The sequence below is a fragment of the Callionymus lyra genome, chromosome 4 (genome assembly GCF_982586985.1).
Source record: "Callionymus lyra chromosome 4, fCalLyr1.hap1.1, whole genome shotgun sequence".
In the NCBI taxonomy this organism is placed as follows: domain Eukaryota; kingdom Metazoa; phylum Chordata; class Actinopteri; order Syngnathiformes; family Callionymidae; genus Callionymus; species Callionymus lyra.
The window spans coordinates 14,232,418-14,246,298 of NC_141821.1; the positions used below are offsets into that span (position 1 = coordinate 14,232,418).

Genomic DNA, 13,881 nt, shown 5'->3' on the forward strand with positions numbered 1-13,881 from the left:
ATTGGCTCATTAGCCCGGTGCGCTTGTAAGCCAAGTGGCATCATCGAAGCAGAAGAATCCGTCCATCTGAGTGTCAGTGTGAGCGAGGAATCAGGCACGAGGGTAAAAGAGGGATTGAAACAGTGAAAAGCACTTTATTTGTGGTTTGGGAGGAGCAGGATGACTTCAGCGTCTCAGGACAAGCAAGGCAATGTTGCTGTCATCTATAAATAATGACGGGCTGGGCACGGCCACCTGGGAGCAAGAGATCCAAACCAATGTCTTATCACTGTCACACACACACACACACACACCGGTGTATCAGGGTGAAACCGAGGTCTTCACCTCTGAGTGGCCTCGCAGCCCAGAGTTAGTGGGTTCATGTTGTAATCTAGAGTCAAAGATTCCTCATTTAAGTCGGATCATTATGTGTGGAATAAAACAGGCGAGAGAGGAAGTGAGAAAACTACTATGAATATTTCACAGGTCAGAAAGAAAATTAGGGTTTTTTGATGTACAATAATGTAGAGCATTTAATTGGAAGTCAAACCAATTGTAGGATAATACTATTAATAATAATAATGATGATAATATCCTTATTTTTATTATTATTACAATTTATTTTATTTATAAGGCAAAACACAAACAGGCAGATTATAAAACAACAGTTAAAAAGAGTAGTAGAGAAGTAAAACAAAATGTCTAAAAGAGAAATATATGATGATACAATTAATGATGATTAGCAAATAGGCTCGATTTAACTTGTCTTTCAAAGCCTCTAATACTTTATACATGTGCATATTCAAACCAATACTTAGAAGAAGTTGTATTATTATATGTTTTCTTATGAAGGCAGAAATAAAAAGGAAGTAACAAGATATATATCTTACAAGAGAATTTCTAAATTCAGAAGAAAACTAAACTGAGCGTTTCAAGGAATTCTCACATTTCTATGAATTAACTCAGTTATTCATCATGATCTTAAAACATCAGTTTTAATAATCATGCTTTAACATTGAATGTTGCTAACGATAAACTTGGTTACTAGGAGTTTAGCTTAGTCATCTCAGATCGAAACATTAAAAAAACTTTTCGAATTATACCTTTCATACGAAAGATATGAGAGAGATTGTGTGTGTGATTGCACAGATATATTAAAAAGGAGATTACATTTTTTTAAATAGCATTCATCAAGAGCCAATGGACCAGTATAATGTATGTATAATATCAACATTCAACATCTTTTACCAGAACATTTGTCACTTGAGACTACAAGTCATCGAAGTGATCTAAGAAGTGTTTTAATGACACTATTTAATCTCTATATGACGCTCACGTGGTCGTGTGTGGAGTAAAAACCAAACCTCACCTGATGGAATCCCAGATAATCCACAATGGTAGAAGAAGCGTAGAACACCATCCCGTCACTGCTCACCACCAAGGCGAACCCTGTCAGAGACTACACACAGACACACAAAGAACACACACATTAGTTCTGGAACAATTACATCTTATTCAGACTTCTTTAATAAATCAGTCATTATTTACCGACAGAAAGATACGTCAGGGGTATGTTTATAGGTACAGAAATGTTGACCAAAACTTTGGTAAAAACTTAATATAAGTTTTCCCTTTCCTTGATCACAACACAACAAGACACCAGAGGACCATTTGAAAAATAATAATAATAATAGGAAATGGACAAGGAACACCAGGATTTCTTATTTTTGCGAAACAAGAAAGAAAGTGAAGTAATAAACATGACTTGTACATAAATTAAAGAACTATAAGAGCAGATCTTAAAGTGGCTGTAACAGATCTAAAAAAGCCAGTTGGACGCAAATCATATACAATTATTCCCTCCAGCGAAAAAAGCGGCCAAAATCAACCCCGGCCAGACGTTTTATAACTCACTAGATCATTCCTTCCACAACTTATACTACCGTATAGCAGTTAAACCAGAGACGTTTAATTCCACAGTTACAGCGGAATGACAGCTGGTCCTCTCTGAACTCGCTGATTTGAGATTTGAAATATGTGGTCTGATCTTGGAAGTGGGCCGTGGCGACGCGGGATGAAAATATTTCACGTCACGTTTGTTTGATTGACGAAGTCACTTTGAATCCACGGCTGGCCGCCTCTCAACACATATGCTGATGAAAAAAGGGATTAATCGGTGATGGACAGATGGAGAAAGTTGTGTGGAGAAGAGGAAACACAAAAGTACAGGATGTGGAAGATGGGAAGGTGTGTGTGTGTGTGTGTGTGTGTGTGTGTGTGTGCGCAGCTGTGATAGCGTGACAACTGCGAGGCTACTTGACTTGCGTGACTGTTGCTGCCAGACTCTGTCGCCTCTCTATTACAGCGAGACTGTGCAGGTCTTCCCCGGCGTGTGTGTGTGTGTGTGTGTGTGTTTAACATGGTATATCCATGTATCTCATTCAGTCACTTCACACTCTCTCCTCTGCTTCCTCTTGTCCACTGCTGACTTCCTGCCGCGGCTGGTTGGCGTGGCTTCAGCGCCGATGATAAGTGCCTGACATGTGACTCTGGGTTGAGGAGCAGAGGTGGGATCTCCACTTGTGTTGTGGACTGGTTTAGATGCAGATTTTGTTTGACAGGTTTAACTGGTGCGTTTTCAAAACATGCTGCGGGAAGTGTAAGCAATGCCTAAAACACACACTGATACACACACACACAAACACTCTCGCCTTCGTATGTTTAAAAAGTAGTGACAACATAAATAAACGGACATTCATCAACGCTTGAGTTGCTGCTTAATACTTATCTAACCGTTCATAATCGAGGCTGTCAATCAAAGAGTTTTGTTTAAATATCTCCTGAGAAGAAGTTTCACACACAGCTTTGTCAATATGTTACATTTATTTTACCCATTTATTTTTTTAATATATAGTGCGGCTAAGTACGACTTAAGTTATGAAGCTGCATTGTGAGGCTCTGTAGTATTACTCAGCAAAGTTCTGCAGTATTACTACGCTAAGTTTGATAGAATTATTACAGAAGATTCTGTAGTATTACTTGTGATGTTCCCTAGAATTACTCCAAGATGTTTCCTAATATTACTCTGCAATTTTCCCTAGTATTTCTCTACAATGCTCCCTAGTATTACTCCACAATACTGCCTAGTATTGCTCCACAATGTTACGTAGTATTGCTCCACAATGTTATATACTATAACTCTGCAATGTTCCTTAGTATTACTCTACAATCTTCCCTAGTATTACTCCATAATGTTCCATAATATTACTCTGTGATGTTCTTTAGTATTACTCCACAATTTTCCCTATTATTACTCCATAATGTTCCGTAATATTACTCTGCAATGTTCCTTGGTATTAATCCACAATCTTCTCTAGTATTACTCCACAATGTTCCGTAATATTACTCTGTGATGTTCCTTTGTATTCTCCAGACTCTTCCCTAGTATTACCCCACAATGTTCCGTAATATTACTCTGCAATGTTCCTTAGTATTAATCCACAATCTTCCCTAGTATTACTCCATAATGTTCCGTGATATAACTCTGTGATTTTCCTTAGTATTACTCCACAATCTTCTCTAGTATTACTCCACAATGTTCCGTAATATTACTCTGCAATGTTCCTTAGCATTACTCCACAATCTTCCCTAGTATTACTTCATAATGGTCCGTAATATTACTATGCGATGTTCCTTAGTATTACTCCACAATCTTCCCTAGTATTACTACATAATGTTCTGTAATATAACTCTGTGATTTTCCTTAGTATTACTCCACAATCTTCTCTAGTATTACTCCACAATGTTCCGTAATATTACTCTGCAATGTTCCTTAGCATTACTCCACAATCTTCCCTAGTATTACTTCATAATGGTCCGTAATATTACTATGCGATGTTCCTTAGTATTAATCCACAATCTTCCCTAGTATTACTCCATAATGTTCCGTGATATAACTCTGTGATTTTCCTTAGTATTACTCCACAATCTTCTCTAGTATTACTCCACAATGTTCCGTAATATTACTCTGTGATGTTCCTTTGTATTCTCCAGACTCTTCCCTAGTATTACCCCACAATGTTCCGTAATATTACTCTGCAATGTTCCTTAGTATTAATCCACAATCTTCCCTAGTATTACTCCATAATGTTCCGTGATATAACTCTGTGATTTTCCTTAGTATTACTCCACAATCTTCTCTAGTATTACTCCACAATGTTCCGTAATATTACTCTGCAATGTTCCTTAGTATTACTCCACAATCTTCCCTAGTATTACTCCACAATGTTCCGTAATATTACTCTGCAATGTTCCTTAGCATTACTCCACAATCTTCCCTAGTATTACTTCATAATGGTCCGTAATATTACTATGCGATGTTCCTTAGTATTACTCCACAATCTTCCCTAGTATTACTACATAATGTTCTGTAATATAACTCTGTGATTTTCCTTAGTATTACTCCACAATCTTCTCTAGTATTACTCCACAATGTTCCGTAATATTATTCTGTGATGTTCCTTTGTATTCTCCAGACTCTTCCCTAGTATTACTCCACAATGTTCAGTAATATTACTCTGTGATGTTCCTTTGTATTCTCCAGACTCTTCCCTAGTATTACTCCACAATGTTCAGTAATATTACTCTGCGATGTTCCTTAGTTATCTCCGGACTCTTCCCAGGGGACCCTTCTGTCTTTTGTATTGTAACATATTTGATTGATTTTGGACCAGATCAAAGAAAACATTCTAATTGAGTTGGTGAATTCTAAAAAAAAAAACGAAACCTAGTTTCCAGGCGCCACAAACATTAAAGTACAGTATCCAGAGCAGTCCTTTGATTTCGAGTATTTCCTGTTGGAGGCTTAAATGCTGCATTCTATCAGCTGTTCTTTGGTGTCTTGCTTTTTTCTATTCCCTGCATTCTACAGTCTTTATGTAATGGAAACAGGCACCTGCTGCTCTGCCACATATCTGCGAGTACGACGCCCCCGGCTCCCATAACTGCCCCTGGGAGACTAAAAGCTTCGACTTGGAAAACTTAAGAGGCGCTTTGCACGCAGAGAGCCCAAAAATAAAATACACGTTTGCAGATTTTGGGGACATAAAAACAAGACGGAGCGGTGGAGGTTGTTCTGGTGTCTCATTTGTTTCTGGGTTTCTCTGCTTCCCTGCTGGTCTCAGTGTGAGATTAAAGCTGCGGCGCTGAATTCATGACAACACGGAGACCCGCAGACACCGGGACCGAGACCGCAACACTCGTTCACACGTAACATTGGATGTTGATGACAGGTCCGACTCCATGAGAATGGTTGAGAGATTCCAGATCCCGTTTAACTTTGTCTACGCACCCTTCTTTTAAAGTGGTAACACAGAGGAATATTGCTGACTCAGCCATCTCTAAGCTAGAGCTATATCCCTTTTCTTGAATGTGTTCCTATGTGAATGTAAGTCTTTCTTCCTTTGGCCTCTCAAGGTCTATGAGAAGCTGATAAAACCGTTATTCACCGTCATCTTTTTACACTTTTTCCAGTTTCAAGATAAACCCTTTGAATCATATGAGTTTCTATTTGTTCAGGCTTTTCCTTGATTTTCTGGAACTCCTGTTGTGTTATCAGTTTTATCTTGATCTTTAAAGTATATACTTTATTGAATATTGTTTTGATTGTTTAAGCGCTTTGTGACCCTGGTCTGGAAAAGTGCTATACAAATAAAAATTACTTACTTAAATTACTTACTTAATATATAACATAAAAAATTTAATATAATTATAATAAAAATAAATTTCTTAATAATCATTTCACCAATCAATGCTTATAAGAAATATAAAGACTTAAATGTTGATTATAATATATTTATTTATCAATCGAATCAATGTATTATACGCTTATATTTTTAATTTTATTTACTCTTATAATAGTTGTGATGACTTTTCCTTATCAAGTAATTTTTCAGCTCACGTTATTGTCTTATTTATTTTTAGCCACAACATACATTCATGTTGTGTTTTGTTGATCATACAAATAAAATAAAAAATACATTTGGCCCTTACTTTTCAACTGCTTGAAATAAACCATTTTATGGTCTTCAGACAATCTGATTGTTTTGGGAGGAAAGAAAAGATCTTCACTCAGATATTATAACATTTAAGTGAGTTATTTTTGTGGGGATTTTTTTTAAACCACTGGGTGATCAAAATGTAAAGATCCAAAATGGAGCATCGGCATTTTATTTATATTATTTTCTTAGAGAGTATCAAAGCTTTGAGGGATTAAATAGAATTTCTTTCATAAATAATCAACATAAATTTGGTAAAGCGGGAAAGCTAATATCTACATTTGGTCTTCAAAACTTTATATTATGTTAACACACACACACACTCACACACAAAGACACACACACACAGTCTTTCTCGGGCTCTCATGACCACAACAACTACATCACAGTTCATTCTGATGGTCGTCTGCAGGTTTAGTCACGCAATCTTCAATCCAGTCCATTGTCTCCGCCTCATTGAGACGAGCTAACGGCAGCATCGGCTCAGATCTGCGAGACTTGTTGGAGCGTAAGCGGCGTCATAACTCGTCGTACGACCAGACAGTCGGTCGGCTTTTGTACGCCGAAACAACGAGCTCATGTTCCCGAGTGTTTCGATCCGATGAAACCTGTGCACGAAAAAATCTGCCGCGTTAACGAATAAAAGCGACAATGTGCGTCTCGTCTGGTGTCTCGTCGTGTATGCGAGCGAAAGAATTCATCAGTGATCAGAAAGGTCGGAGGTCAACAGACAAAAGCCCCCAGATCTTTATATCAGACCTGATGGGCGCTGACAGGCTAGCTTGTGTTCTTCTCACTCTCTTCTGCTCACTTTCACACACCCACACATGCATTGAGACAGCGGCGGACTCACACAAACGCACACCTCGCCGGGCGCCCCGGTCGCCAGCGTGTGTGAGTCCCCACCTCCTTCATCAGCTCCGACACTCTTGTCTCATCCATATGTCACGCAACACCACATCTCAGCAAAGGAGGTCGAGGCAAAGGGCGGAGGGCACACACACACACACACACACCCCTACAACACACCCCTCTTTTTCTTTTTTACCCATTCACACCCCCTCACTCACCCAGACACTGTCTGCCTCACACCGCGGCACATACACGCCACTATATTAGGCGCGACAAGTGGGAGAATAAACGGCTAAAAAGTGTGTTAAATGTCAGGGTCGGATCGTCTGCACGATATATATCGACATCTTCCTTTCTTACCTCCAGCACCATCCCGCTCTCGTTGACCGGGCTGCCCGCCGAGATGCCCGCCGAGAGGCTCTCTTTCCTGGACTCCGGGTTGGACGACGGAAGGTTGACCGAGTGCTTTCTGGACGGCTTCTCGTGGTTCGCTGTTGGACACAAAAATAAAGATGGATGAGATGACGTGTCAAAAATATTATCAATATCCAAGTCATGAAGACGCAATTACTCAAGATGAACATTTATTATCATTGTTATCACGATTATGAGATTGACTTATTCGTTGTGGTAAAAAATAATATATTTCTAAAAAGCCTCTTATCTTCCTTTCAAAAGTCTAAAATTAAAATGTTTATTTTTCCCAAATTTGACCCTTAATTATTTTATATTTTTGAAATATTCTGACACTTAACCATTGCTTCCATAAATACATATGCAGTGGTGGAGGTCGCTCACCTTGACCCAGAGACAATACAAGGGATATCACAAACACATTTGTTTTTGGGCCTCAAGGTCACCTTGACCCTGAAATAACACAAGGGATACCACAAACACGTTTGTTTTTGGCTTCACCAGATAACACTAGAGTTAAGATCTACTTTGATTGGTCTATATGGGAATTCAACATCTTTTTTTGTTAAATAAACACACGTTTTGCTCTTTTTTTAGTTCATTAAATTAAATCTCGTAATCAGTAAATCATCCAAAGTATGGATTTACACTTTTTTCTTTCATATTAGTATCCTAATTTGACCAGATTGACATGAAATTAAGATTATTTAATTTCAAAAATGAATACTCAAGTGTCAACATTGCCCTTGTCTTCACACACACGCAAAACTGCTGACATGATAGCAAACAACAAACGCCTTTTTTACTTGTTTGTTTAAAGGATGATCATGTTTAAAACAACGAGAAGTTCTTACAAGTGTTTGCTTTAAACACCAGACCTCTTTTGCACCGCGGGGCAGATTAATGCCGGCATTATATTCACAGACCGACCTTCAGATAAAAAAAAGTAACGCTTGTGTGTTTGCATTGATGCGTGTTTAAATGTATGCTGACAATGGTGTGTTTGTGTGTCTCATAGCTTTTTACTCTGTGACAAAACGTGTGAGTGTGTTTTGTTTTAGCTAAATTATTATAAAAAGAGAAATCTCAATCAAAAAATGTGTTTAAAGACCTTGTGTTTCGCTAATTTTCAATAGTTAACAGGTTAATCTTTTGAGTAAACTTGACAGAAACAAACGTCCTGATGTGTCGAGAGTCTCTTGATGATGTTACTTTAAAGACAATCATTTAAAATAAAACAGTAATAATCAATAGAAGATAAATGATATCCACGATTTGTTTTTTTTACTGTGCGTCCCGATATCAGATGCCTCACGGACTGACAACGAAACGTGCCGACGAAGCGAAATAAAGGAAAGGTTTCCGAAGAAGACGAACAATAATCAGCGGGTGAGACTCCTCTGGTTGTGCAGAGACAAGACGATGAAAAAAAAAAAAAACTCTTCACACATGTGGCGTTCACATCAACCATATCAAGCCTTCACACCGATCCGTACTAATGCCAGGTATTAGCTCGCGCTGGACCGATCTGACGAGACAAAACAGTCCTGGATTCCGTGGCTTTACAGGCTTCTTCTCACACGATACATCCACATGGTTCGCTCATGAAAAAAAAAAGGTTTCTCTTTAGCAAAAAATGTGTTTTGGATCAGGATCGATCGATTACCGCGCTAAATCTGACGAGATGATTCGCTGGAAACACGAGGCTGTTTCGCTTATGCAGAGGAGCCTCTTGTCCTTTGAACCGCTAATAAAACACACTTAGGGAAGGACAATAATCTCTGGTGTTCACAGAAGTTGATGCGAACAAGATGTAGGATTATTCGTGGTAATTGCCTTAAACGGCTTCAAGCACCGCTGGGATGTTTTTCAACGCCGTTGTAGAGACGGGAATTCTACAATCGATGATAAAAAACTAAAGAGCCCGTTCTTTCACACAGGAAATGCGAGTCGTTTCCCGCGGCGCCATCTGCTTTTTCGCCGACTTCCATCGATAAGTCTTTTCTACTCGCGGAGTAACGCGACGACAAAATGTCTGCCGCATGCAATTAGCTCGTAACGGGCCGTGGCGTGCAGAAGTGTCACGTGTGCCATCGGTGACGCTGGCGTTGCGTGTTGGAGGCATGTTCGCGTGTTCCTCTTGTGGGCGTGCTGTCAGGGGGGCATGTGGCTCACTCCAAGAGATCAGCCCTTCGCTCCGTCACTCATTGTAGCAGAGGCACAGATTAGTCACGCACACACACCATAGCCTCATTATGGAAAACCTATCTAAGTATATGTTTGTGTCTTCTGATGCACCCCCCCCCCCACCCCCCCTCAACACCTCCCCCACCCAATAACCCATTTCCAACTTCATACCTTCCCCCCCTTTTAACCTTCTATCTATCGTCGTCTTCCAACGACATCCCCCCACCTTCCAACCTCCTGGCCATCCTTTGTTTCAGTCGACGCCATTTGTGACGATAAAAATTAAACTTCCGTGAACACGTTAAATAATAAGTTTTTTTGTGTCCTCTCTCTTTACGCTTGATAGATCTACTGACTCCTTTAAGAAACATCTCAAGACGTTTCTATTTGTTCAGGCTTTTCCTTGATTTTCTGGAACTCCTGTTGTGTTATCAGTATTATCTTGACCTTTAAAGTATATACTTTATTGAATATTGTTTTGATTGTTTAATCGCTTTGTGACCCTGGTCTGGAAAAGCGCTATATAAATAAAAATTACTTACTTAAAATGACTTACTTAATATATAACATAAAAAAATGTAATATAATTATAATAAAAAATGTTTTCTTAATAATCATTTCACCAATCAATGCTTATAAGAAATATAAGACTTAAATGTTTATTATAATATATTAATTCATCAACCGAATCAATGTATTATATGCTTATATTTTTCTGTTGTGTTCTCAGTTTTATCTTGACCTTTAAAGTATATACTTTATTGAATATTGTTTTGATTGTTTAAGCGCTTTGTGACCCTGGTCTGGAAAAGCGCTATACAAATAAAAATTACTTACTTACTTACATTTTTCTTCTCCAGTCATTGAATTCTCAGAAATCTTACTACGGATTCAAGCGGATCAATAATGTCAGGCTTTGGTTTGAAGATGACTATAAGTGAGTTTCCCATATTTAAACAAATAATTTCTTCCAAACTGTTATTGTCACTTCGCTCGCACTCGCGCCGTGTTCTTCTGTCGCTCAAGTCGACAACACTTGCGTGACAACGGATCGGCCGCCTCCGCAGTTTACATTTCTAATGTCAACAAAGCATGACGGACTCACCGGAGGCTCACGCAGTCAAATGTTTGTGTGGTTATTATCCATTATTTGCTCATCATCGTCTTCTTAAGTCTGTCAGGTGCCAGCAGGAGTTCCACTTGATATTATGAGGAAATTAAACAATGAAAAGTGACACTTGTTTGTTTTTCAAAGTTATTTCAGACATTGATTTAACTGTATGCCACGCGTGCATTATGAGCCTTTTAAATAAATACTCTTTGATTGATGGAAGATGAAAGCAGTTCTCTGGTTAGTACTTACCAGAGAACTGCTTTAATTTCGTAGTTTTATTGTATTTCAGATGTAGATACTCAAGAAAATTGAGAAAGTAGTATAAATACATAAAAAAAGAGATAAGAATAAGAATAAATACAATTAATAATAAATATAAATCCTTACATGCTTACCACATATGCTCTGTGTTTAAACCTTACTAAGGGTCAAGGTGACCCAAAAACAAATGAGTTTGTGGTATCCCTTGTGTTGGTTTGTCTGTTCACCTTGACCCCGAGATAACACAAGGGATACCACAAACACATTATGTCAAAAGGGTTTAAAAAACAAGTGCCCTAGTAGATTATTTAGGTAGACTTCTATACATTTTTAATGAATCTGTTCAAAATATAGTTTATGGTTTTCATAAGAAAGAATATAAAACATTTATTTTGAAAGGCTGCAACAGTTGCTCACGTACGAAGAGAAAGTGAAAGTGTATTGAAAACAACAACGACGACACGCACAATGAACAGCACAAACACTAGATTGTCTCGATTAAAGCAGAATTTCCTGGTGTGAGCTGAACAGGTTCGGTTCACTCTCAACTGGCAGCTCATTACATCAGGTATTTTTTCACCACGTCTTCTAAGTGCAAACACATACAACTGTCAAAAACACACACACACACACTCGTTCCTCTCCATCACCACGTCGTCGTCCACACAGTGGAAACCATTGCAAAAGGGAAATTAAACTAATGAGCTTCTTTATTTTTCTCCTTCAACGCCTCATGTATTTTTGTTTTCTCTCTTACAGCAGCTTTTTGGAGAGGATGCGGTGCCAGGAAAGACAAACACGTGGAATGATTAATTATCGGCACCGGCACTTCCTCGGCTGACAATACGGGCTTTATTCATTTCTCCTCTCGTTTTTTGAGGTTTGCTTTCTTTGCCTCTATTTTCTCCCCCTCGCCGGGACTAAGAATGAAAACAGTGTTGGTCATGGTGAGGCGTTTATGTGCGAAGACGGGAGAGTCAAAAGTGACGAGTAAGCGGGATGAAGATGTTGCCACAGGAGCACTCGTCCGCCTCGTCATCCACTTCTGCTGAGGAATATGTGACTGGAGGTGTGAGAACATATCGATACACTTGGATATATATGTTTCTGTGATACCCTTTCAATTATTAAACGCACTGTATCGATATCAGTTTCGACTTTCAAATCACATTTTATTTTTATCATGTTTTTTTCATGCTTCATTTTGTTTTTATAGTGTGCAGAAAATGAAAAATAATACAATTAAAATGCAAATATACACAGTGTTTGTTCATTATTGATTTGCAATTCAACTCGCGCTTAACGGCAGCAGTTATTACTCGTAAGCCCCTCGCAATGACTGAGGACAAGAGGATACAATCAACTATGTCTAGACGTCCAAAGCCGCCCTCAATCAGTTTTCATGTGGCCTAAGTTATAACCTGTATTTAACCAGATAATAAAAAATACACAACATTTTAAAGTAAAACTTTTTTTAGTGTCTCTACAAAACAAGATTTTGACATTTTTACAACGTTTCATGAGTAAAAAACAAAGTGAAGAAGCTTAGCATCGATTCCAATTCTCTTCTATTTCAAATATGTGTGATAATGGAATAGAAGTATTTTTTGGTATATTTTTTTTAAATATTTAGTATAATATTTTTTTTACTTTTAAATCAGATATCACTATAACATTTGACCCATGTTTATTTTTTCACTTCTTTAAATACTTTTTGAACAAAAAGTTTGGACACCCCTTGTCGAGGGCCAATCAGTGAAACACACCAGAGTCTCAAGTACTGCAAATATATACACGTTCCTACAGTATCCAGATGTCATGTGACATATCGTAGCGTTGCCCCTGTATCGCCAGCTTCTTGCTAATAAAACCCCATAATAACAACCACCCGTCTGAAAAAGTAGACCATGATTCCACTCTCCAAACAAAGTGTCAAAACGAAGTCAGCAGCAGGAGATACCGTGGCTACCGTAGGGTCTGACACGGAACAGTACGTCGCATTTATCAAGTGGATATTTCTCCGTGTCTGCGCAGTAACATGCGGGAGTGTAATCTCAAGGGTCTCATAGTGTCGGTGGCATGCATCGGCTCCAGAACTAATGGGGTATTAACTCCGAAAAATGTCTGGCAAAATGATGGAAAAATGTACGGATGAATATTTCAGCTCATGCATGTACATGAAAGGAGAATTAGCGTGGCATTATGTCGAGGAGCGTCGCATGACTCCAGGTTTCGGAGCGATTAATGCCGTCGTCGGGGGGGTTTGGGGGGGCCGACATGAGCTGAGTGGTAGGTAATAGTTCTTCATCTCATGCGTCGTCTTCTCCGCGATGTGCAGTCAGCAGCGGAGAAGAGTTCATACATGGCTGCTCAGAGACACAACACCAGCTGCTGGAGCGCCTTGACCTCCAGCCCCGGTGATCCCCTGGTCCCCCTTCTACAGGTGGAACCTCCTCGGCAGGTCTCGTTTTTAGACACCCAACAAAAGAGCCTCTTACAAAAGTTGTGGAGATTTCTTTCACCATGCAAAAGTGAGCAAATTAATTCAACAAGAAGTGTAACATTGTTGCAAATGAAGGAGAGAAAAAAAAAGTTTCAATTTTTTCATACAAATATTCTTTAATATTTAAAACCATTGCCATTGAAAATGCTTTTTCTAAAATTCAAAAACCTTTTGGTTCTAAATAAAATTATTGAACAAAAAGAAAAAACAACTAACTAATTATATATAATTATATATAATTCTATTCATTCGCATTAGAGTGAATAGAATTATACAATTTATAAAATATTTTTCTAGATTTTTCAAATTTAAAATGTGAAAAACACATTTTATAGGAAATAATCCATTACCTCATGCAGTTAATGTCAGTTTTTATTTGTTTGAAAAATAAAAATGTGAGGTTTTATTGGTATAATTTAAACTTAACCACCTACAATGTTTCACGCACCTGTTTAACTCTTGTTTTATCTCAGGGTCAAGGTGACCGGAAGGCCTGAAAACAAATGTGTTTTTGG

The 13,881-nt window shown here is 38.4% G+C and overlaps 1 protein-coding gene across 2 annotated transcripts in view; it reads right to left on the reverse strand.

The window, feature by feature from the left end:
* The window catches only part of LOC148081805 (uncharacterized), a 69,102-nt gene that overhangs the window by 8,784 nt on the left and 46,437 nt on the right, over positions 1–13,881 (reverse strand). For both annotated transcript variants that reach the window (XM_087788867.1, XM_087788866.1), the window contains 2 exons: positions 7,248–7,378; positions 1,349–1,438 (listed from right to left, as the gene is read on the reverse strand). In XM_087788867.1, the coding sequence (XP_087644993.1) occupies positions 1,349–1,438; positions 7,248–7,378 (221 nt within the window). The remainder of the gene's footprint in view (positions 1–1,348; positions 1,439–7,247; positions 7,379–13,881) is intronic.